This window comes from Filicampus tigris, chromosome 3, assembly GCF_054856515.1.
Source record: "Filicampus tigris isolate MCC_2025a chromosome 3, RoL_Ftig_1.0, whole genome shotgun sequence".
NCBI lineage: Eukaryota > Metazoa > Chordata > Actinopteri > Syngnathiformes > Syngnathidae > Filicampus > Filicampus tigris.
In genome coordinates, this window is record NC_141219.1 from 7,973,566 (window position 1) to 7,999,163 (window position 25,598).

General features: G+C 44.7%; 1 protein-coding gene across 11 annotated transcripts in view; it reads left to right on the plus strand.

Annotated features, from left to right (window-relative positions):
* cbfa2t3 (CBFA2/RUNX1 partner transcriptional co-repressor 3) overlaps positions 1–25,598 on the plus strand; it is a 45,700-nt gene that overhangs the window by 13,755 nt on the left and 6,347 nt on the right. For 5 of the 11 annotated variants that reach the window (XM_086026147.1, XM_086026137.1, XM_086026138.1 and 2 more), the window contains 10 exons: positions 13,085–13,240; positions 14,922–15,163; positions 15,536–15,625; positions 16,586–16,767; positions 18,979–19,262; positions 20,470–20,555; positions 22,156–22,435; positions 22,703–22,771; positions 23,524–23,577; positions 25,336–25,526. In XM_086026147.1, the coding sequence (XP_085882273.1) occupies positions 13,085–13,240; positions 14,922–15,163; positions 15,536–15,625; positions 16,586–16,767; positions 18,979–19,262; positions 20,470–20,555; positions 22,156–22,435; positions 22,703–22,771; positions 23,524–23,577; positions 25,336–25,526 (1,634 nt within the window). The remainder of the gene's footprint in view (positions 1–13,084; positions 13,241–14,921; positions 15,164–15,535; positions 15,626–16,585; positions 16,768–18,978; positions 19,263–20,469; positions 20,556–22,155; positions 22,436–22,702; positions 22,772–23,523; positions 23,578–25,335; positions 25,527–25,598) is intronic. The other 6 variants (XM_086026144.1, XM_086026145.1, XM_086026141.1 and 3 more) reach the window with 6 other exon arrangements.

Below are 25,598 nucleotides of genomic sequence, written 5' to 3' on the forward strand. Positions count from 1 at the left end.
TCCAGTAACAACTAATCTAACGTGTTACTTTTTCTCGTCAACTAATCAAACAACAGTTACTGTTGCGCGGAATACATTTACTTCAACTTGATGTCATGTATGAGTAGTGTCACGTTTTTAGCATGTTGACGACGCACAAGTTCATACCATACCACAGAAAGATTTGTTTTCAAGCCGGAAATACACTCGCTATTTCTTTGTGTAGTTTGTTTCAGCTAAAAACAACAGAGTGTTATCTAGCTTCAATAAAAATGTTGGAAAAAAAAAAACATGGATTGTAGCTCAGTATGCATTCAAGCTTAAAGGGAAAGTCCCCAAAACTTATGTGACTGTAGGAGGTTCCCAAATGTAATCGTTATGTTTATAAAGAATGTACATTGTTGAGTTTTGCCATGGCAACATTAATGCTTAAATGGTCTTTCACTTACATAGCGCATAACTTCTCATTCAAGTATTGATAATGCAGCATCAGGAACAACTGGGGGATTCTGAATCTTGCTCAAGGACACGAAGGGCCGGTGGATTGAACACACAACCTCTGAGTTGGGAGACTGAGCCATGTTTTCACCACAGTTAAAATATGTCAAGGAAAAAGACTGCCTTTATTGTATTTTAAAATGTGTTCAGGTCAAGTGAAGTCTCGAAAGACTCTTTTTTTTTTTTAAATATAAGTATTATGTTAAGTCAAGAAGGTTGCCTTTATTTGAGTTTTCATAAATGTAAACTTTATTCTGAAATGTCACTGTTAAAAATGCACCTCCAATTAAGTGGCAAAACAGCTGTTTTTATTTGTTTTTACGTCAAGCAGGGTTGTCGATATCTACTGAATCTGACTTGGTTTCGTTTCAAATCAAGTAGTCAGTATGTTAGTTTTTTTTCAAGGCGACTGTAGCAACACAAATGAAAACAAGCGTTACAGAAAATGGATGCAGATTCTGAAGTTATTAAAGATGATGTTGTCCCTCACACAAATCGCCACGCAGTCAGGCATTCCTTTGCTGTTGTGCGATCAACTACGTGCAGTTAGAGAGCCTTCGATTGGAAGTTCTGACTCGAATTTGCAGGGATGCATTATTTTTGCTGTGGTTGATTGTGGGAGCAAGTTTTTACATCACGGGATGCTCGCGACACAAGCGCGATGCACTCGGAGACTGCAGACCGATGACGGGCGGCAAAGTCTGAGTCCTCGCAGTCCCAGCAGCTCTCGCCCTAGCACAGCGCGGTTGTAGTCGCTTGCTCCACTCTATCCAAAGCATCTCTGTGCTCCACATGTGTTTGACATTACTGCGACAAGGCTGCCCATCCTCTCTTGGGAGATGGGGAATGTCAAAGAATAGAGTGGAGAACTTGAACGGCTTCCCAACATCTGACGGAATGAGAAATGCACTCGGTGGACGGCCGGCCCGCTGACGCCACAGCGTGGGAGCAGAGCTAAGGGTGGAGGCCAAGTAAAACCCCAAATGCGTGCGTGTGTGTGTGTGTAAAATATCACTTTTGCTCCTTTCGCCACCATTCCTTATATGCATGCAGACTTGCTAGGATTCCAAAGAATAACATACGACACTCTCAGACCATTTCACGACACCGTTTTACATCCGCGGCAAATATAAAAGTGAGTCATTTCGACTTTCCGCGCATACCGAGAAGGTGAAACCCTCTAATTACCAGGCAGGAAAATGTCTCCTAATTATTTGTTGGATTGACGCGTCGTTTTCGCAGAATTGCCCCGACACACGCAGCACCGTTGACAAATTGCACCTCCGATCATGCTTTCGAAAAAGAGACGGAACCACACAGACATAAATACCGTCACAAACAGCGCATATGAATTGATGTGCGGTGTGAATTCGAGGCAAACGCGCAGGAGAAACACATTTCCTCCTCCTCCCTTCCTTGTCTAGTGCCTATTCCACCTCCCGCTTTCCCTCCTCACCTCGTACTTCCTGGCATGGCCAGAAACCTCTGACCTTCTCGTAACCCTCTTCGGCGTCCCTGTCGTCTCGCTGCGCCGGCTCACCTCCTATCTGCTCCGCTTCATGGGAGCGCATGGCTGGAAGTGTGTTCGGATCCGAGTCAGACACAGGAAGCAGCTGGGCTAATCTACAGTAGCGGTGTTTTAATCAAGCCAGATGAACGGGGCGACGGAGACAATGGGAAGTTCATATCGCCGGCACGTCTCGATATAAGGCTGCCCCTCCCCTTCCTTCTGCCCTACGCTCACTGTGGCCTTTATCACAGGCAGGGAGTAAACATGGGCTCAAGAACGCAGGCCGAAATAATTAAGATTTCCAGCCTTCTGCAATGGAGGAGCGTTACATCGGAGGAGGTCTTGAGCGTGTCTTCTCTCTCTTTCTATTCATATATATATTGCGTATAATAAATATGTATGTAAATGCCGTTTTTATCGAATTGAAAAGATGTTATCTCCTGGAAACGGATCCTGCGCCACACAGATGGTTCCGTCCTTCTTCAAATGGGAGCTGAGCTGCTGAATGGCGTTGTGTTACCAGTTAGGAGAACAGACCTTAATCTCGGCTCCAGCCTTCCTTCCTCTGCCTCGACACACACATACGCACACACGCGCGCGCACGGCCGCAAACACGCACGGGCAACCTCTACCCCGATCCCTTTATGCGTTATTATTGCCCGTGTCGCGGTAATGTCACTATAAAATGGACAGTTTAGCCTTGGCGGGGGTGTCTGTAGTGCAGATGATGGGAGGATACGTGTTCTCTTGATGTGCCCAAGAGGGATGGTCACTTTGAGGCATGACTTATCATGTGACATTAAAAAGTCACAAGGGATCCCAGCAGGAGTCTAAGGTTTATTTTTGATGGTGTCAAATGCTACCCCCAAAGAGAGATGATCCCATTTGTAATAGGTACGAAGCCGCCTCAACCTCTGTAGGATGTTGGGTGAACAGTGTTATTCATGAGCTTTGATATGAGTGAGAGATTTTAAATGACAAATGCATCTCTTTTTCAGCGTTTGAAATCGCCTTTAAAGCGGAAGTCAACCCAAAGATATATATTTTTAATAATATGTTCTATGCAGGCCCACTAATTGGAACGCAGAATTCTGATTAATATTGTGTTTGTGTAATATGGGTTAAGCAACAAAATCCACCCGTTTTTAGACATCTCCGGGGGCCGCCATTTTGTCACTTCTGTTGACTGAAAATGACATCACAGTTGCTAAGTGCTCAGATAACGACTATTCATAACTCTGCTTCAGAAAACAGGTGAGCCGTGATTGGTCGTTATCCGAGCTCGACAGAAGTGACAAAATGGCCACCCCGTGAGATGGCTAAAAACGAGTGGATTTTGCTGCTTACCTCATATTTCATAATAATCATATTGCCTGGTTTCAAGTAGTGGGCCTGCATAGAACATAACCTTGAAAAAAATGTGTTTGGGTTGACTTCCTCTTTAAAAAGCCAAGCATGTCCATGTTTTACACTCAAAAGGGTGTGTTTGTACTTCAGCATCCTCCAATAGCCCAAAACACGCATTTGGGGACATGCCTTGAGGTTTCTAAATCGGCCGTAGGTGCGAATGTGATTGTTGATTATTGTTTGTTTGTATAGTATGTGCCTTGCAAAGGGCCATGTGCAAACCTCATGAGGACAAGCTGTATTGAAATGGGCGGATGGACATTTGTTTCAATCTACAATTTGATGTTGACATACTTACAAAATCTATTTGAATTACATACCACACTGAACCTCTCATATAGGACACAGTCAACAACAAGTACATGTTATATTTTTCTGTGAAAAGAGTTATTATTATAAGAGTTAATAAATCATTTTATTACAAATATTTCTTCAAAATTTCGGAGAAAGACAGTAGTATTTTCGTCGGTCGTATCAGTCACCATTTTGTTCAGAACATTTGAGGGAGACGTTGACATGAATTTGATATAATCGTACACTTCCAGTCTTTAGGTAGATCTGCACAAACTACTGAGATCCAAGAACAACATGTGTTTGTTGTTTGTTTTTACTTTTTCAAAGCCGATAATGCTGAGAAAAGTCAATTTAATGTGGTTGCTTTTGAACGGGTTTTTGCACACTAACGTTCTGAGAGGTGTCAATCTCATATAGCCAAATAATCTAACCTTCAGAATATGATGTTGTTTCTCATTAGATGATGTAAAGGTTTCTCAGGGGGTTAACGTGGTGAGAAGAAACTCCCTTTTTTTTCCCCCTCTCCATTCACGATTCACACTTCCCTTGGTGGCAGTGGTTGCGATTCTTCCCTCTCGCCCAAACAAGTCCGTCTTAATTTGCCGGCCACATGATCATAATCATGATCCACGCACTTTGTTTTCGTGCAGCTGTCCTGCAGTCGGTGAGTGTCCCGACCGCCATATTGTTGCCATTTATTTATCTGTTGGAGAAACTGTCAGAGCTTCTCTGGAACCTGTCAATTGAACACCCCGCAACGACCACATTCAACCTCCCAGTGCTTCGAAGCGTGTTTAAAGGACGGGAGGCGTAATGCAGAACACCTTGCCTTTGCCTGGCTTCTGTCAGGGGGCTTTTGTTACTGTGTCTGTGGGCCAAAGGAAGAGGTGTGAGCGTGCTGGCAGACAGCGAGCGGCTCAGGTTATACGGAGCCTTTTGTTCACACTGACAGCGCCATGGTGACACAGAAGACATTTAACGCTGACCCAAATGAAGTAGATGACATGAAGCAGGGGGATGACTAATCAGCTGTTGGCTTTTCCTATCTTAACTGTGAGTGACAGCTCAGTGTCATGACAAACTCATGCGAGCGATGGCGGTTCGTGAAACCGGAAAACAGTGTGATCCTAACCGGCGAGCGAACACATACGCATTTGTTGCCAGGGTCAGGTCGAAGACTTTTTTTTTTTTTTTTTTTATACTTCATAAATCAGCAGGCGGCCGTTATGACGTCAGGGCAAACAGTGTAGCGCCCTGCTGCAGCTGGTTGGAGAGAAAAGGAGCAGGAGAGAGGGATGCAGAGTGAGCGAGACGGGGAGAGAGGGCAGGACAGCAGCTGTCAGGCCTCCATCGAGCACCTGTCACACAGGAAGTGAGCACCGGCCACTGTTTCCTGGATACACCTCCTCAAACAATGCTCCTGGAAGAAATGGAGGGAGAACATCTGTTCAATGTGAGGGAAAGACAGACAGGCAAGCAAGTCCATGCACTAAAATATCAATGCATGTACATGCAGGGGAGGATAAACGCTGTGAAAATCAAACAGCGAGTGTTTCTCATGTTAGCTGCCATGTGGTCTTGTATGTGTGTGCTGGGGGTGGGGCGTGGGGTGGGGGGCACAGTTAAGAGGATGTTTGTGTTATCGCAGAGCTATATGACAGACAGGTCACTCTGTGGAGATTTCAGCCAAACTCTCCCACAAATACAATAAGCCCACACGGCCCAAAACTGAACAGTAAGACAGAATTCCCACGCCTGCACTTTTACAAGACCACACCTTCCTGTGACCAACACTGATCCAGATACGGCATACATAGTACATGTATGTGTGTGTAACCTTCAGCTTCAACCTTCATTTGTCGCCGATCTCGAAGCGTAGCGATGCAAGTAGTGAATCTTCTCTATGAGGCGATGTTCTCAAGGAATTTCCCCATTGTTTGATGCTGTTGGTAAAAAAAACAACAACAACATCCGCTTTGTCATATTTGTCAAGATGGGTCCTCACGAGACTCCCATGCCCCATTCCCAGGCTGCCCTTCATGCTGCCTGTATGCAATTAGCAGAGTAATTAAAAGCTTGATGAGCTAATTGGTGCTGGGCCAAGCTGCGTTTGGCTGATGGCAGTTATTTTGGTTGGGGCATTTGTTTAGCTAGACAACCCGTAATTTGCCTTTTGATTGTTATTGAGTTGGTTATTGGTTGTTTAATAAATCAGGCTCATGTTTTGTTTTGGTCCAGATTTCCCTCTCATTTTTCAATACTAATTTTTAAACTGAATTTACTCTTTCATGACTGCTAAACTATTTTTGTCAACACTCATACAAAGGTAATTCTCCATCAAAAGTACCATATGATAAATCTAATTATGTCTCCATTTCAAATGGATTTAAAATATTTTGGAAAAAAAACATTGTGTTGCTTATTTGGGATGAATGAGGTCTCACTTTTCAAAACCCAAAAGCTTTCATTTCTGAATCACTGGATGTCTTTTGCAAAAAAAAAAAAACGCAATCAGAAATAATATCAAGGCGTCAACATGCTATAGAGTGCACGCTATAATGCACTTAGCTCCAGCACACCTGTGACCCAAATAAGAATAAGCGGCATAGAAAATGGATGGATGGATTTTGTCGTGTTTTTACTGGACTCCTGTGTGTCCAGAGTTCTGTCCTTTGTTGGCATTTTGACATCGGGACAATATTCACATTTCTGTGGCAATTGTGATTTATTTCTATAGTGAATCAATAATAACTCTTTGCCGGTCAGATGAACTCAGCACACTCAATATGTTGCGTGTAGATACGGAGTGTGCAGTGTGAAGGAGCCAATATGAGACATTGCATAAAGCCGACATCAGTAACGGAAGACCTCGGTAATAAATGGAAATATGCAGGATAATGTTTCAGGAATCAGAGAGGTCTAAAGTTGGAAAGTTTTTTCGGATTGCCGCAGTCGCTCAGGTTAAGCTCAGGTGTGGAACTCATCTCGTGCTAGTATCAGTAGCCTTATGGGTATTTAGAGGAATTATGTCATGTCTGATGGTGCCTGCTAACTGAGGTCATCGGAGGGAGGGAGAGAAGTCTCAAGTCAACGTTGGAACGTGGCAGCCAGAGGCAAAGCTCTCAGCTGGCAAAATTAGGCTCAAGGCTGACAGGACGAGGAAAAGAAGATGAGTTGAGAACAGAGGCGACGCTGAGCAGAAACTGCTTGCGTGTAAAACCCCGTCTCGGCGTTTCTGTCTGCCTTTGCCCCCGTTCGCCATCCCAGATGTGCAAGTACGCTCACCTCCTTCAATACGATATCTGTGTGTCCGTGGGCTCTTACCTCCTCCCGTATAACTGTGTTTCCCCGCCCCCTCACTCCCCTCCACTACGCCCCCCCCACGCCCCTTCCCCCTGGCTCTCCGTGGCAGCTGTGCTGGTGATGGCTGTGTGCCCATGGTGCAAGCTGGCTGCGGGGTCCCAGGTGGCCCTCATGACAGTTATTGATGTTCAGGTGTTCAACTCCTCTCACGCAGAGACCCCGGAGCCACACACAAACACGAGCACGCACACAACATGCCGGTTCCGTAATTTCAGAAGATATTATATTAACATCACTTTTGTGTCTTCTTGAAATTGCAATCCAAACGAAAGCCGACTTTGTTAATATATCTTTTCCCCCCACATTATCAGAATCACCATACCCATGTATACACGCTAAATCCCAAGTAGTGAACAGTTATGCATACCCGGTATGAAGTGCTAATTGATTTTCACAGCCCACGTAAGAGCTGCACCCAGCATTTGCAGTTTTGGGTGACAACAACGTAATGTGACTATTAATATTCATACAGTCCAGATAAAACAATACTTTCTACGATCCAGATGCGGGACCATTTTTTTTTTTTTTTCATGTGTGCCGTGCTGGGACAGCCACATTTGGTACGACTGCCACCCTAACACACTCCAGATGTGTCTGGCTAGCCAAGGAGTTGTTCTTGGCCCAGCCTACCTTCACTAAATGTCGCAAATACTTTCCTTTATTTAGAAATGACTCTGGGCTAGTGGCTGCAGCAAAACGAAAGAGGTGTAGATGGACGGATCCTTATGGGGAGGTATGAAACGAAGGGGAGGGGGCAGAAGAGGAAAGGGCTGAAATAAATGATTAGTACCGATGGAGGCAAAGGAAGAGGAGGGGGCTCAGAGAAGCGATGGAGAATGACACAAGAAGTAGAGGGAGGACAGGAGGAGGAGGAGGGAGGAGAGGTGAGAGGGAGTCAGCTCAAGTCTAACATCTGGATTTTATTAGCAGCCGTTGGGAAAATCTGAAAAGGAAGTTTTTTTTTCTCCGTGAGTGCGTCTGCAGCAGTGATGTGCTGCACATAACCACTTCACTGCCGACGAGAGGAGCCAGACCTTCCCAAAGGAGAACAGATGGTCGCTAGAACTTCAATACAATTACATCAATAACAGCTTTCACAGATATGAGCTCTGGATGACAAGATACCTGCCGCAGAGAGACAGAAATACAACTCTTCTGCCCTTAACCCGGGATAAAATTTTCCTTTAATCCACACTTACTTGCAGCCCGTCCTCTCATTTTTTTGTTGCCAAGGCGCCCATGTAAACAGAAGTTTAAAGGGAAAAAAATGGAGACATGATTTGCCATCGAGCTGCCCATCCTATATAAAAATATAAGATGGCTTTTGTCAGTGCTTTTTACTTGCCAGACATTTTCAGACCCTCTTTTACCCTAACGTTTGGAAAAAAATGTGAAAAAATGATAAATACATTCCTGGGATTGAATGGCTGGGCCGTGAAAAGATATGTCAATGGCAGTGAACGTGTAAAAGGGGAAGTCAACCCCCCCAAATTCTTCTAAAACAAAATAAAAACATCTAGTCAAGGCATTCTGAGTAATATTGCGTTTGTGGAGCATGAGTTAAGCAGCAAAATCCGCCTGTTTTTAGCCATCTCAGGGGGCGGCCATTTTGTCACTTCTGTCCACTGAAAATGACATCATAGACCAGGGTTCAGATAACGACCAATCACGGCTCACCTGTCTTCTGAAGCTGAGCTGACTGGTCGTTATCTGAGCCCTGAGCAACTGCGATGTCATTTGCAGTTGATAGCAAGTGGCAAAATGGCCGCCCCTTAACTCATATTCCACAAACACAATATTAATCAGAATGCCGTGTTTCAACTAGCAGGCCTGCATGGAACATATTCTTGTAAAGAAAATTTCCCCTTTAAGCAGAAGGCATCAACTTATGGTTGTTTTTATGTTTGGCTTGTTTGTTCGGTTATCATTGCATGTTATGAAGCTTGAGCACATCTATTCTTCCAACATATGTCATATGCATTTGTGTGTGTGCGTGTATACATACGTGTGTGCGTGTGCGCCTGTGCGCACCCACACCACACAGCCTGTCATTAGTTCGGACTCCAAAGCCTCTGAACTCTAACTCAGCTCAAGATGAAGCAGAGCCCGGATCTGTCTGAAGGGGCCGAATCGGTGCTGACACAAATAAACAAATCTTACCTCGCAAAGATTAGCCATACCGAGAGAACATATGCTCTTTCTATAGCTTTGTTATTCTTCCTCGGGAGACGAGCCAGTGCGCTAGTGAGCCTCAGCAATTTTTCCAAAAGGAAATAAGGAAGATAGTAGAGCATTAGCGCAAGGGGTGCTGCAGGACATGTATCTGTGAATTTGAGGTCCACGGCCCAGGGCTGCTAGCCCCATGTTTTGATATGAAGGCCTGGTGGGGGGTTGCGGGCCAGAGGCTCAGGCTCTGTTTGTGTGGACTCCTCAGCGGCTTCATAGGGAACAGATGTGGGAAGGCAGGCGGCTGGGCAGCGAGCCAGAGCAGCTGGGAGAAATTAAAAACAACAGCATTCCTGGAGACTGGGCGAATTACAGTGGGAAGGAGGGAGGCAGGGAGAGTTAAGCGACAGACCGAGAGAGAGTTTTAGGACTATGTGGTCACTGACAAGAGTCTCTGTGGAGTACGAGCGATTGAATAGACAGGAGGATTTAAAGGAACTACTTTGCGGGCGGTTAGCTAAAGCTAATAAGTTGCAGCTGTGTTTCCATTGCAGTGCAGGCATGAACACATAGTTAATATGCGCTCTAAGATATATACAGATCAATGCACCAAGAGCATCTGTGTCATAAAGAGATGGTGTACGGTTTAGTACAATATATGTACTCATGTTGTGTTTGTTGACATTTATTGAAAGCACGTGGTAAGTAAGATATTCATTCCATAAAAAGGATGAAGATAGCCCACTGCAATGTGCGTGCATGTGTGTGTAGCTGCATTTTACATGATAGGTGGCCCTGGCTGGCTTGCAGCGAGTGGTTTTTCATCTTGTTTCATCATGACACACGGGGAGAGCAGTAGACAGAGAACATTTCGAACTAGAGTTTTTTTGTGGGGGGGGGGGGTGAGCAATCTTTTAGGCCACATTACATCAAAGGTGCAGGTGTGCAGATGTTCAGAAAGTCAAGAGAGCGCAGGGCAGAGATAAATTGTTGTTTATTTTCAGTTTAATAGTCAGTGCAGGACTGACAGCGACACATCTGCTTCCTCTTAATGGGGGCTCATGGGGGGGGGGGGGGGGCATGGTCCAGACCTGGATTTAACCACCTCACCTTACCTGATATTCTCTCTTTTTCTCCCCCTTCTGCTTTCTCGGCAAGTGTTTCGTCCTTCAGCACATAGCGCAGTGGGGGCACAGATGGCCACAGATGGGGCTGCAGAACTAGCAGACTTCCTAATGTATTAAAAAGTGAAATCCCTAGCCTGGTGTGTATGTGTGAGCCTTGTCCCTGTAGCTGTTCAGATTATACAGCTGTCTGTAATCCCACAGAGGGAGTAAACAGACTAGGCCGCCCTACTATCCTCATCTTCTTTCCTTTATTTGACGCTCTTGTCCCAAAGAAGGTAAAGTGACCAAACGGGGCCTCTAGAATGTCTTCACAGAGTCTCTGTGAGGTGCATTAAACACACGCACACACACACACACACACACACAGTGCACGTTTCATACAGTGACACTGCACATTTAATCAAAGAGGAGGTTTACTAGGCCATATGGCAGCCTCCCCACAGGAAACTTTGTCAGCACGGGTGGCTTGTTTATGTGGTTCGGCTTCTTTTAGACGAGAATATCTGCATCTATTTATACCAGCCGCTATCTGCAACCTTGTGTGTTTATGTTGAGAGTGTCTAGCATGGGGAGACTGCCCCTCGTGCTTTTGAGGATCACCATGTCGATGACCCTCATGCAGCATACTCTGCAGTGACACTCTTTAAATACGGACACCAACTGCTCAAGGCTTCTCTGTGACCTCTCCAAAAAAAAAAAAAAAGATAGGACAACGCTGCGGCAGGAGTTTTAGATGAAATAAATATAAAATCAGTGATGATTCCTCCATGGTGACAATGTAAGTGTGTTATCAGCTGTAAAACAGATCCCTTAGCACTTTACAGATGGCACGAAAAGACCGTTGTGGATTTGAAAGCGCGGTTGGGTTTATTTTGGATTTTATTTTTCGAAGGAGTGTTCAGGATCATCACAAAGACCAATCTCATGACAGCTCTGGCATTTTCAAAACATGAATTATTTGTCTAAGTTCTGCTGAAACGTGAGACACGTTGTGTAAAGTAAAAAAAAAAACAAATGGCACAACATAGTTGTGCTCTGCATCTTACTGTTTCACTGTGAATGACAACATGTTGTGCCGTTCATCGAAATGTTTCTGCCAAGCAATCCTTTTTTCTTTTGGTTGCAAATATCACACTTACTGCTTGCTGTTGTTGGGTTTATACACGCCTGGCTGGAAGCCGTGCGCCTCGCAAGCTGTTCACGTTGTCACAGTTCTCTGCTTAGGTTGGGATGTTTCAAAAACATCTGGTTCCAGAAACTGAAAGGGCAACCACAAGTATTGAGGAAAAACACCCTCCACCAATGTATCCCCAGCGATCCTTATTTGGACAAGCAGCAAATTCTACAGCTTCGTAGGTACTCTCCCTCTGGATATTTAAGATTCATGCATTATTCATGGGGAAATGAAGTAAAATCATGCAAAATCTTGCAATTTTAGCAAAAGGTAGGAAAATCAGGTATCTGCATCATTAAATAGGAAATCAACCGGGGCAACATATTTTTTTCAAAAATATGTTGCCAGCAGGCCCATTAGTCGAAACACGGCTTTCTGATTAATATTGCCTCTGTGGAATATGAGTTAAGCAGCAAAATCCACCCGTTTTTAGCTATCTCGGGGGCGGCCATTTTGTCATTTCTGTCGGCTGAAAATGACATTGCGACTACTCAGGGCTCAGGTAACGACCAATCACGGCTCAGCTTCAGAAAACAGGTCAGCCATGATTGGTCGTTACCTGAGCCCTGAGCAGTTGTGATGTCATTTTCGGCCGACAGAAGTGACAAAATGGCCGCCCCCTGAAATGGCTAAAAACGAGTGGATCAACTCTTATTCCGCAAATGCAATATTTATCAGAATGCCTTCTTTCAACTAGTGGGTTTGCATATAACATTTTCTTGAAAAAAAAAAAAATGTTTGGGTTGACTTCCCCTTGAAATAATTGGCCCATGCTCAATCCCTCTGCAAAGTTTGTTGGAAATCAGTCAAGTAAGTCAACGTCATTATTGCATAATAATCATACAAATGAACAAATGGGGCTCAAAACATTCTCCTTGGCGCCATACTTGATTAATATTTACATGTTGGTAGACTACAGACCCCCCCCCTCCCAAAAAAAAAACCCACATCCACTTTTCCTCTCCGGTGTGTAGCCATGCCATCTATTTGCTTGGCACTAGTCAGCCTGCTCTTGCCATGTTTGGTCCTGGCTGAGGACAGTGGAGCCTCTGGTAGCGGGATGGAGCTCTCCTGGAAGTCAGTCCCCAATGATGGACAGCAGCAGATCCAGCTGCACTTGTCACTGGCAGTCAAGTTGGCTGTCTGAAGCGCCGACGAGAGGGGACAGCCGTGCAGGCGTGCGTGCAGGCGTGCGTGTTGGTGTGTGAGTGCCATAGGTTAGATTGGAGGGGCACTGATTGGGATGTCAGAGCTACACGGTGTGTGAAGGAGAGTGTTGGAGGGCGGGGGGGGGGGGGGGCTCTCAGTCAGCAGCAGCAGCTGAGTGAGTGAGCAGGTGTTCGTGTATGTCTCCCAGGCCTGTGTTTCTAAAACCAACAGAGACACAATACACATTTGAGGCCATTTCCACACTGTGCATTGATTTGCTTCGGCTGGTTTGATGGGGCTTATGTTCTTAGGAAACCTGGCTCCCAGGTGACAATGTCAGCGCTGGCCTTTTTTAACATGTTTTTGTTTTTACGTTTTTTGACGTCTGTTCTCTCCTATTCCCCCCCTTCTTGCCAGGTAGCGGAGTGCAGAAGGTTGGAACAATGCCAGATTCACCTGCGGATGTGAAAACCCAGCCCAGGTCCACCCCACCAACCATGCCTCCTCCACCCCCGGCAGTCAACCAAGCAACCAGTCGTAATGCTTCTTTTACCCCCACCACCAGTAAATCAAGTAAAAAAAATAAACATTTCTTCTTTGTTTTTGTAAATAACACCACTGTTTATGTGTTGAATTTACAATTTCTCACATTTTTTCAGTAGACTATATATGTACCTGAATCCAGATGATTTTATTTCGTGCATACTTTAAATTAGAGTTTCACAATATGTTGTATGTTAAAAAAAAAACATTGTCATTGTGATAATAGCAAAATGCAAAAGACGTACACTAAATTCATGTACAATTGTATGCTCTAATCTAACTTTGACCAATCAGATGCAACCTCAAATGTACATCGCCATCCAATAGCAGAGCAGGATCTAGGAGCATTATTAACAACAATTTAAATAGGTGGGAATACATTCATATTTTTCCGCTGCCGTTTCTTTAGCTACATGTTAAATTTCACAATAGTATCGATATTGCAAAAATGCAACACCCATATCACATATTGGATGTTTTTCTACTATTGTGCAGTCCTAGTTTAAATAGAATTATAACGTATGGTATCTTTGGGTGTCATTTCAGTATTTTCGAGGCCCGGCCCAAGAGTCCTCTCTTCAAAATATGGTCACCCTTCTATAGGTCATTGATGGAATTTCTTCTCCACCATAATTATCCAAGCATGCATTTATGGGCCTTGCTTAAAAAAAGCCTTGCTTTCGTGAGACTATTCTCACTGTACGAGTACTAGATCGCCATTGGTCTCTCATCGGTCTCGAGCACACTCATGTCAAGGGATCCTCCAAAATGTGTGCTTCTTAACAGTTCTGGTGACCAAGTGTTGACACTACTTGAGTGTGGAGTGCGCTCCTCAGTGGGCGTGTCTTTTGTTTCGCTAAACGCCCTTGCTGTTGACAAGTGTCTCCAAGTGCATGTGCGAGGGCGGCTGTAGCATTGTGTGCTCGCACGCGTCTTTGTTGTTCACCAGCTGGTAGGAGGCTGGCAGGGCAGAGGGCATCGGTCAGGCTGGCATTGCTATGGGGAGCCTACTTTCTTCCCTATATAGCAATGTCGGGCCATGTTCCTTCACCTGTTATGGCGTGCCGTTGGTGGTGCAGCACTCTCCTTGAACGTCTCCCGTCTCCCTTACTAAAAGCCGAAGAGAGGTTTAGCGTGTTCGGAAGGTCACCACGTTTGAGTACGTGTGAATTTGCTTGCCCACTTTAAGGCTAAACGGGCTGTTACACATGCATGTGTATGAACGTTCATACAATTCTGAAACTCAAAGCTGCAAATCTGTTTTCAGATGGTGGACATGTGCAGCGCCACGTTTAGCTACACACCTGCCACTGGAATAAAAGTAACACAGGCCTCAGGACTATTTTTGGCACCTCATTTACAAGTTCCTCTTATAGTTGTGTCCTAGTGAGTGGGTTGGTGGGTGGGGGGAGAGTTTGAGGAACAGGGCGAAATAGACCGACACAAGAGCAGGTGGCGGAAAAGTGGAGTCAACTGGTGACACTTGTGGGACAGCTGTAGTTTGCACCAAAACACATATTGAGACAATAAATAAGTATGCGTCAGTTGGTGCGCTTGTATGTAATCTTTCATGTACTCTTCCATCAGCAGGATAGAGGATAAGAGTGTCCCCCCCCCCTCCATCTTTCCCCCAGATGTAGTCGATGCCCCTCAGGTCCCTCGGAAACTACTGACCTAATTCATGCGGTCTCTCCCTTATGTCTGTGTGCAGTGCTAAACGGGAGCAGCCATTCTCCCACGTCACTGAACGGCGCCCCGTCCACTCCGAACGGCTTCAGTAACGGGCCGGCCATGTCATCAACGTCCTCGTTGTCCAACCAGCAGCTCCCGCCAGCCTGCGGCGCGCGCCAGCTCTGCAAGCTGAAGCGCTTCCTGACTACGTTGCAGCAGTTTGGCAACGACATATCGCCTGAGATTGGAGAGCGAGTGCGTAGCCTTGTGCTGGGGCTGGTGGTAAGTTTGTGGTCAATTTCATGAATAGGCGATTATAGCACACGTTATAAACTCACGCTTACATGTTATCAGATGTACAGTATATAAGAGCAATATAAATAAATTCGGTTTGTTTTTTTAAGATTTATTATTGTGGTTGTCGATTGAAGGGTTGCAGGTAATCCACTTTATATTTTGGTCACTTCATTTATGTACACAAAGGGAAAATGTTTGCTGCAGTTTTAGTGTTGGGTTGAAGTGTCTGGTGTGGGTGGGAAAAGTTTTTCCGAACCAATAAAAGATTTCTTTCACACTGTTTACGTCTACAGTTAGCAAACATCGCGGCGATATGTTTGCATTCATTATTGAAACTTTTTGTCTCATCTTGTTCAGAACTCTACACTTACCATTGAAGAGTTTCATTCCAAACTTCATGAAGCTACCAACTTCCCTCTGAGGCCTTTCGTCATTCCCTTCCTGAAGGTAAATATAGCGTACAGACTCGTCTGCACAGGTGTGTGTCTGTTTATGCGCGACATATTTAGCTCTGCCCTGGATTCTATGGCCTGCATGCCACATATTCATACATTACAGTATAGCACTTCTCTGTCCCTACGAAAGGGTTTCCCAAACCTCTTCAGCTCAAATGAGATATTTTGCCCTCCCTCTGACCCAAACCTATTTAAATACATCACGTATGGACACGATATCAACATTTAACAATGAACTAATTATAACAAACATTGAGCAACTGCAAAAGATTCTGTCATATTTCGGTCTGACAACCCAATTGACTCATTCCCTGCCATTGACGGATTTATTTGTCTTTTCACAGTCCAGCCATTCAGTCCCGGGAACTTATTGATATTTTTTTTTTCAAATTTGTTCAAACGTTAGGGTAAAAGATAGTCCGAAAATGCCTGGCGGTAAATGAGTTAAATTAGGTAAGGACTCTTTTGGGGGGGGGGCTGATCTAACATGAGGGATTAAACTTGTAGTGTTTTAATATTTGTGTCAACAGAGTGTAGAGTCCACGCTCTGTTGACACAAATATTCATACCACACTGTAGGTGAATGTCCAGACCAAAAGAAGTGTATGTGTGTTTTGATGTCAAACATCCTTGTGGGCGGTCATCCTCCACATCTGGGACACTGCAACAGTCTGTGTTTTATCAAGCAGACAGGTCTTCGAGAGTTATTTGACAGCACTTATACACATACACAATACACACCTCGGAGAGAGACACATGGCAGAGGAATGTGTCAAGAGATCTGTCTTATCTCATTGTGTCTCTTCATCTATCACTCCCTCTTATTTCACTTTTTCACTGCCTTATCTGGATTTTAGTCACTCTCTGCGTTTCAGTCTCCATCTTAGTTCTCTCGGCACGTATTTTTTCCTCTCGCTTTAATGAGTGGTTTCATTTTTTGTCTACTTTGCAGGCAAACCTGCCCCTGCTGCAGAGGGAGTTGCTGCACTGTGCCAGGCTGGCCAAGCAGACTCCAGCGCAATACCTGGCCCAACATGAACAGCTTCTCCTGGACGCCAATGCCAGCTCGCCCCTGGATTCTTCGGAGATCATGTTGGAGATGAATGAGCATGGCAAGAGAAGGACCCCTGACAGGTACAAGCGCTCAGTCGCACATATTCCCACAAATATGGTGTCAGAAAAGAAGGAGGCTATATATCCACTTTGTGGGGAGGCGGACGTCTGGGCAACATTGATGCCAGGCGGCCATTACCAGCTGTCCACTGGGAAAGTAGGTAGGATGGTATTCAAAGAGAAAATCAGCATAAGAACCTGTGGCGGCACAATTCCCCAAAACGGATTTTTACCAAGGTTTTTTTTTTTTTGCTTTTGTTTACTCCTTGGAGGACGTGAATTGACTGAAATTTCCAAATCTGCCCCCATCATTCTCTTTTCCCTGCATCTGACTTACTCAATCTCCTTCCCTCTCTCTGCCCCTTTAACTGCATGACCTGCAGGCTCCCAGCAGCTGTCCATATGTCAGGGATGTGTCCAGATGGTGATGTGCTGACCGTAACACTGAACACATCCTCCGTAGGGTGAGGGGAGGTGGTTTGGATGGGACTGTAATCCACACACCTCCGCCTCCCGACCTCTTGCCTTATGCACAGCAGGCCTGGCTCGGTGGAGTAAGGGGGTGGGGGGGAGGGGAGGCGAGTATTCAGGCAGGGGCAGGGCCTTCGCCGTGCCAGCTGTTCGTACGATTTTGTCCGTTGCCAGATCCGAGGATGTGTGCGAGTATTGCCGGCGTGCTCAAAATACACACGGATAACAAAGCACGCTCGTAGTAATGCACATCTATTACACGCAGCCACGAAGCATTCGCTGGCCTTTGGACTGATTTCCATCTGAATGCCCGGCTAGTGCCATCTAGCTAAAAAGATTAATATCAACACTCCCCTTTAAACCGAGCAGATGGCTGGAAAACCGCCTCGCTCACGCACACGCACTTATTTAAACAACTCATACACAGTGTCTCGAAAACATCTGCCACACACCGTGTATTTAGTCCATATCGCGGCCTAAGCTGAAACGGGGCGGGAGCGTGAGGAATAGTCGCAATCTTGGAGCAGGCCGAGGGATATTCAGATTAAACGCTGGAGACGCAGGGTGTACGCGCCGACTTGGCTTTGTTTGATACATATGGCGTACAGCTGTGCTCGAACTCTGGCGAGGCGCTGCCTCACTGTAGCTGAACAACAAGCAGCTCTCCACGGGAGTACACGGTCGTGCACATGTGAGTGTGTGTGTGTGTGTCTCTGCGTGCATGTCATGTGGGAGTTGTTGAATTTACAGTATTGGCAGAGTTTCATATTTGCCGGGGCTTCAGTATAGAAGGAATCATAGATAAATAACCTGGTTTGTAGCAATGGCAATTTGTATGAATTTGAAATTGTGAAGCCTGCGCAGGACCGTTTTTCTTTCTAGCATCGCTAGATCTTTGTTTTGTTGAATATTTTTGTTGGTGTAGGTGAGATCTTGGCCTGAGTGTTTTGCAGTAAGGATACATTTGTAAATGACCTTCACAGTCCATTGAGATTGTTAAAAAAAAGTATTTTTGTCAGAGAGGTGTTAATTTAACACTGGAATATATTTATTAGGATTTTTGAGGATGTGCTGTAAGTCAACAAACTCAGAGTAGTGTCAATCAAAACTGTATATATTTTTTAAAGATAGTTCGGTACACCGAACTATCTTATATTATGACCTGGGATTCCCCCCTGTCAAAATATGTTTCCATTTTGATCACACTGCAAAGACAATCTCTTTTCTGCGAGGCCAGTTTTCTCCACTAAGAATAATGTGTGTAGCTAGAATTACAGAGCTATTAACACAAAAGGAACTTTATTCAGTTCTTATTTGTTGTTTTGAAATCCAGGCATTTTCGGACATGTGATAAAAACATGGCCGGAGAAATGTTGTCAGTGTGTGCAACCCAATTACGTATTGGCAATCAAACAAAGAATCCTGCTCCGGTTCTGGCATTAAGACACCTACTCATTCCGCACTTCAGTGCGACAGCTGAAAAAACACTATGGCCTTTTTTGTATGCACAATCACTTCAGCTTTCTCTTTGTGTGTTTCATTAACCCTGAAGAGTTTTCAATAAGGTACAGCAAATAATCAATGCTCCCAATTCACACTGCAATTACTTGAAACAATTCAAACACCCATGTGGGTGCACATCATTTTGTATCCCTGACTGCATATTTTTCGTACCACTATTCACTTGTCTGCCTTGGGGTCGACATTGATGTGTATATGGAGCTCAATTTTCTCACGCTTCTGTCCCCCCCCCTCCCCCAGGACCAAAGACTCTTCCGAGAGAGATGGCTTGCACCCCGAGCACCTTGCAAAGAGGCCCTGCACCATTAGCCCCAGCCAGCGCTTCAGCCCCAGCACAGGGCTCCCTGCTCACCCACCTCCCAACGGCCTTCCTACACACCCACCTAATGGCCTGCCCCACCCACAAAACCCTCAAATGGGCCCTCAGCACTACCGCTTGGAGGACATGGCGCTGGCACACCAATACAGAGACGCTTACAGGCACAATGAACACAGAGACGGCCGAGACAGACACCGACAGACAGGTAGAACGCCTAACTAGGCCTTCGTTGATGAGCGACTCACACTGCAGGCTACATTATATGGTCACATACGAGGGGGACAAATGAGAGCGGGGTGTGTGTTAGGAACAATGACCAGTTGTCGGTTTGCTGTGTTAATCCTTGTGGCCGTGTGGCTATATAAAGCCCGCAGCCTTACATACCCGTGTGCTACAACTGTGGCAACTATATATGCCTTCCGACTGCTTAACCCGAAAAGAAAGACATGCATTCTCAGCCAAACTGTCCCCCAGATTAGTTACAAGCCTATTATACTGTACTGGCAATTACATGCCAATATGGAGACTGCGAGATAAGGGGACTCAGACTCCTGTTTTTTTTTGGTTTTTTTTTATGGGTGGGTGTGATTAATTAGCGTATGCAAATATATTAGAAAATGCAGGTGCTGCAATACATTTGTCCATATAGCATGTGAGGTCACATTTGTTGAGATGTTTACTAAATTCCAGAATGTGACGGACTGGTTCGTCTATCCGCCTACGACGGACGTCCATTTTGTAGGCAATAAACAATAGATGGGAAACTTTAAAAAAAAATTGTCGGACGAAGCATAGTCGGAAGCCCATTTTTTTTATGTCGTCATCTTTCGTCTATTTTCGTGGTGAGGCTTCAATATCCACGACGAGGCTTCCGTTTCCCGTTGGCCGCGGTACTCAAAGGTCCATTATGGTCCAAATAGGTCCTAAAAGGAGACGGATTTAGTCCGGCCGCAGTGAGGTTTTCATACCACGGTGAGTCTTGCATTTCAAATATCGCCCAGCGGTGTGGGGAGGGGTGCTAGTGTGTTAGTCGGAAACACTAACAGAAGCCCGTTTAAAATGATAGGCGGACCGGCCTGTAGGCGATTACTATTTGGTCCGGCGATAAACGGACTGAGAATTTTTAGTAAAACACCCAGCTCTGCTAAATTCCCAGTGACATTGACTGTAGTCAAACGTACCTGCTGAAATTCACCGAAAAAAAATGCTGTGTTGAATTTACCTCATTTTATTTCATCAAGTGGTTGCACAAAAGCCAGATCTTTTTTGTTAAGTAGATGTAAAGCCTACTAAAAAATGTGTCTGGATCCAAATGATTTCATTTCGTTCAACCACTTGATGAAATAAAAATTGAGTGAAGTCAACATTTGTTTTCAGCGTTGTTCTTTATCTGGCCTGTCTTTCTGTCACAGCAGTGCATGGCGCCCGCCAAGAGGAAGTGATCGACCATCGTCTAACAGATCGCGAGTGGGCAGAAGAATGGAAGCACCTTGATAATGTAGGTATCAGCGCAGTCGGTCAAACACACTGCATCGTTCACAGACATACAGTTTGACGACGCTTAGCTTCCGGAAGGTATTATCACACACGTTGATCAGACACGCACACTCATGGGAAATGGTAAATGGGGTGTCACTTGCATAGCGCTTTTCTACCTTTGGTACTCAAAGGGCTTCACACTGTACCTCATTTTACCTACTGATGACGCAGCATCAGGAGCAACTGGGGGTTCGGTATCTTGCTCATGGATACTTCGACGCAGTCACAATGGCCGGGGATCGAACCCACAACCTCTCGGTTAGGAGACGACCGCTCAACCACTGAGCCATGCCGCCCCGCTCATGCAACGAAATAGGGCCCCAGATGGAGCTTGAGACCCAACAGAGAGCAGCTCCAGCTGGGCAGAGCAGCTGAGACAAGAGCTGCAGTCATGGAGAGAACCGGCCAGGCCTGGACCCCTGCCAAATTAGAAACACTTCACTGAAATAAATATAGCTTACTGAGAGGGGGAGGGAGGGCGGAGAGCGACAAACGCCGGCAGAGAACGAGCAAGGGAACAACGGAGAAGAAGTTTGAATGTGGATAATGCGAAGGGGTGAATGTTGAACGTGTTAAAGCCATTTAGTGGAGCGCACAAGGTTAGTGACACTGCTAGTGTGCATGAAAGTGACACTGCAATGAGACGAAAAGAGAACTAGAAGAAAATCTGTTGAGTTGGCAGCAAATCGAGCAGAAGGGTGGGAAAAATTGGTTCAACCTTTACATCTGTAGCCCAGATGTTACGTTATTATTGCAATGCTCTTACTAATTCAAATTCACTCACTAGCACATGGCCAATAAATGAGTGAAACTTGCAAATATATATCTATATATATATATATATATATATATATATATACCTCTCTCTCTCTCCTTCATATATTCATATATATATATATATATATATATATATATATAGAGAGAGAGAGAGAGAGAGAGAGAGAGAGAGAGAGAGAGATAGCTGTCAAAATTAAAGCATTTACTATGGAGATTAATTTTAATTTTGTAACTCATTAAAAGAAATTAACACTCACTTAACTCAGTTTTATTTACTTCCTGTGACAGCTGACCTCTTCTCACTTTGCAGTCAAACTTAGGGGAGAGTCACTGTCGCAAAGACAGACTTATACATAGTTTTACTGTTTAAAGGTTTCTCGACGGCTCATTGGAGAAATCCAAAATAATCTGCGCTCTTTGCAAAGCCAAATTCAAATACCATATTAGTTGTACGTCTTTGGTGTACCGTTCAACCGTAGTATTTTACCGGAAAAGAATCGTATTCAAGGATCAAAGAGAGCTATTGGAACAATCTTTCAATCAAAATATACTTTTAATTTTTTTTCCACATTTATTCTAAGGTTTTCCTAAAGTAAATATCATTTCCAAGCTTCGTAAAAAAAAAATTGTCATTGAAAATTCTGATTAATCGTGATTAATTATGTGAAAGAGGTTTTCACTGATGTTTCATAATAATACTATCCTATTTAATGACAGTGATATTATTCACAATGAACGTTAATCTCCAGTAATTACAGCATTCCAATTCATGCTCCCATCAGCTCCTGAACTGTATCATGGACATGGTAGAAAAGACGCGCCGCTCTCTGACCGTGCTGCGACGCTGCCAGGAGGCGGATCGTGAGGAGATGAATCATTGGATACGGCGCTACAGCGACGTGGAGGAGATGAAAAAAGGTGGGAGCAACGGACAGCACTGCCTTCCTCCTCCTCTTCCTCCTACTCCTCATCACAACTCCTCCTCCAACACAGCTAGCAGCAGTGAGGCACTGCCCAAAGGAGCTTCTTCCGCTGCTGAAAGGCAGACAGGCAGACAGACAGGTAGACAATCACACACAGGGGACGTTTGGCAAAGCAAAACACTTGTAGCAAGGTAGGGCCTGTTTGAAGATGATGGCTAGGGACTGACTTTTAGCATAGAAAGAAAGTTTAATTCAGTGCATATTGTGAGGTCATCCTGACACCCGGGCTGTATTTTATGACTATTCACATAATCACATAAAGGACACAATTTTAAGTCTGGGGTTTACACGTGTATATGCACAATGTGTGTGTGCATTATTGATTGGGTCTCTATGTGTGTTTCAGAGATCCACAGAGACTTTCTACACAGACCTCCATCGGGATACCTGCCAGAGGAAATCTGGAGAAAAGCTGGTAAGCGACACCTTGTTCTCTCAATATCTCAATATCCACTAAAGAACCATGTTTCCACCAACGATACATTATTTAGCTTTACAATGTCAAAATGGCTTCTCGGGCCGCGCGCCATAAAGAGCACAAAATGTCACGTCGGCCTTTTTGTTCAAATTTACCGGCTTACAACTGTAGTGCTGGCAAAATAACACACATAATGAAGATCTGAACTGCACCATTTGGTGGAAACATGGCTCAAGACAGAAAGGACAGAGGTCTTACAGTCATAGGAAGCCCTCTGCAACATTCTGGCTGAATGCCCTCCATCTGTAACCACTATGAAAGGCCACTGCAGTTAATCTGCAGTGAAAATGCAGTCACCTGGCCCGAGGCATGGCACAGCAGCAAAGAACAGATTCAAAGTGACTCTACGGGCCAGATAAAATCTCACGTTCACAGCCCCCCCCCCTTTTTTTTTTTAAATGCAGTTTCATTTACAGTCCTCGACTGAATATTTATCTGTATATTCGTAGATAATCAATCCAAACAGACTCGGTAATATTCATTAAAACCCACCCCAGAAATCATTTGGCGCCAACCGCTTCCCTCCCTTGTCAAAATATATTTTTAAGAAGTCATAATCCTTATAGTGCATATAGACCCTGTGGAGCAAAGATGCTGCTGCTGTTGGCAAAATATTGTGCTGCATTTTCACCAGCAGAAAAAAAAAAAAAAAAAAAAAGCTGTTTTAACTGCAGTTGTTTTTCATACAGGTACTGCAAGCATCCCGCTTTCCCCAGCACTAAAGCACCTCCAAAACAAGCAGGGTGAGTAACATATCTCACTCACAGCATCTTACCTTTAGTGTGTGTTTGTGCGTGAGCGTGTGCAAACCAGATAGTCTGCCCCTCTCCCTTTCAATTAAAACCAGACGCGTGCTGTTTTCTCTGATCGAGTTCAGCTTGAGAGACTGCTGCGATTTGGGGACAAAAAAAAAAAAAAAGAGGATCTGGTCTGTGTAAAGACTTGGCAAATCCCTGTGGAATTATAACATTAATATTTCTGCCCCTGTGTTTTTCATTAAGTGCTAATTGCCCTAGCATCTGCTATGTACTCTCCTTGATAAGAATTAATTACATTTGCAAACTTATCTTGGTGGTGCATACATTAGGCCTGATAATTGAGATCGAGATAATGCAGATAATGCTTGAGGGGAGAGAATAAAGAGGGGCAGATGTCTGAGGAAAAGGAAATAGGAGGAGAAATGAAGTGGAGGATGAAGGTAATGTTACGATGAGGCATAGGAGCGAGACATGTCTGGCTTAATGCGCCGACGTGAACGGCATCCAAGCCACATGCAAATTATTATACCGCATGCATATGCACATGCAAAAGAATACAAGTGTGTCGAGTGGGGCTGTGTGGGTAAGTAAATGCTGGAGGTTCTTGACTGGAGCAATTCAAAAAAGGTAGCAGTGTTGAGAACAACTTTGTGGTTGGAATGAAAATGGAGAGCTTTTTTGCGTCTTCCTTGCGTAGCCACAGATGGCGGAGTTGGAATCTTTAATAGCTGAAAATATGTTACATAATGGACGAATTATAATTTTGTAATCACATTCGCCCAGACCAGATTTGTGTATTAATCAATGAAATTTGTATTTGGCACATTTGTATTTACCCCCAAGAGTGACAACACTGGTACAATATCTTTCTTTGGTATTCTGCTTCTGGTATTAGGGCTAATAATTAAAGACCACATACAATGAGTATTTCATGGATTTTGGATTTGTGCATGCAGAAACACTAGGAGCAAGTCTTTGGACAAATGTTCGTTGCACCTAGAACTGAACATAAAAGACGTGGCGAGAGTAGTGTACTTGTAAGAATTTGTGAAAATGCTGAATGAGAGTGCTGTTCCCATAAATGACATCTTTGCTCAATTATCTGTGAATAACAGCCAAGTAATTCCACACCAAACTTTTTTAACCCAAAAACAAATAGATTCCTTCCCCAAACTGTTGCCATTACCTTGGAAGCAAAGAGCCATTCAAAATGTCATTCATGGGGAAGTATAGACGCCATCGCAACGCCAGATTATGCTTTCGTCCAAGTATTAACTGCCTCGTGCAAAACACACCTCCTCTTTGTTATTCAATATTTCCTGGAAGTGTACAAAAGCCGACACAACAATCTTCACTGGAGGAGCATTGTAGTGGTGACAAGCATTCACAACACACTGGAGTTTATTCAGGTTGCTTAGCGCCTGAGGATTTGTTACTGAACCATCCAGGTGACAGAAGGACAATCAGGCGGAAAGGGAATCCCATGATGGCGGCTGAACAGCCAAGCCGGTGACAAAACTTTGGAGGCATCTGCTGTACTCCGCTCGGAGTCCAGATTGTGTTGGAATTCATCACCGACTGTCTGGATGTTTCCCATATCTGGCATCGACTTTTAAATCTAGGATGGCGTGCATCTGTTCGCCAAGATCCAACAAAAAAGCAGCTTAAAGAGCTTCAATAAATGATGGCGAAGCAGGCGGGGGTCCTAACGCGTCCCTTCCTCTCTCCGTTTGTCCCTCTCAGAGGAAGCCGTGAACGAAGTCAAGCGACAGGCGATGTCGGAGCTGCAGAAGGCCGTGTCGGATGCTGAGAGGAAGGCGCACGAGATGATTTCGGCAGAACGCTCAAAAATGGAGAGGGCCCTGGCTGAGGCCAAGAGGCAAGCCTCCGAGGACGCACTAACAGTCATCAACCAGCAGGAGGACTCCAGTGAAGTGAGTATCACAGACAACAACAGCTTCACCTTTGCCTAAAGCTGCTTTCCATAATAGAAATACAAATTCCCC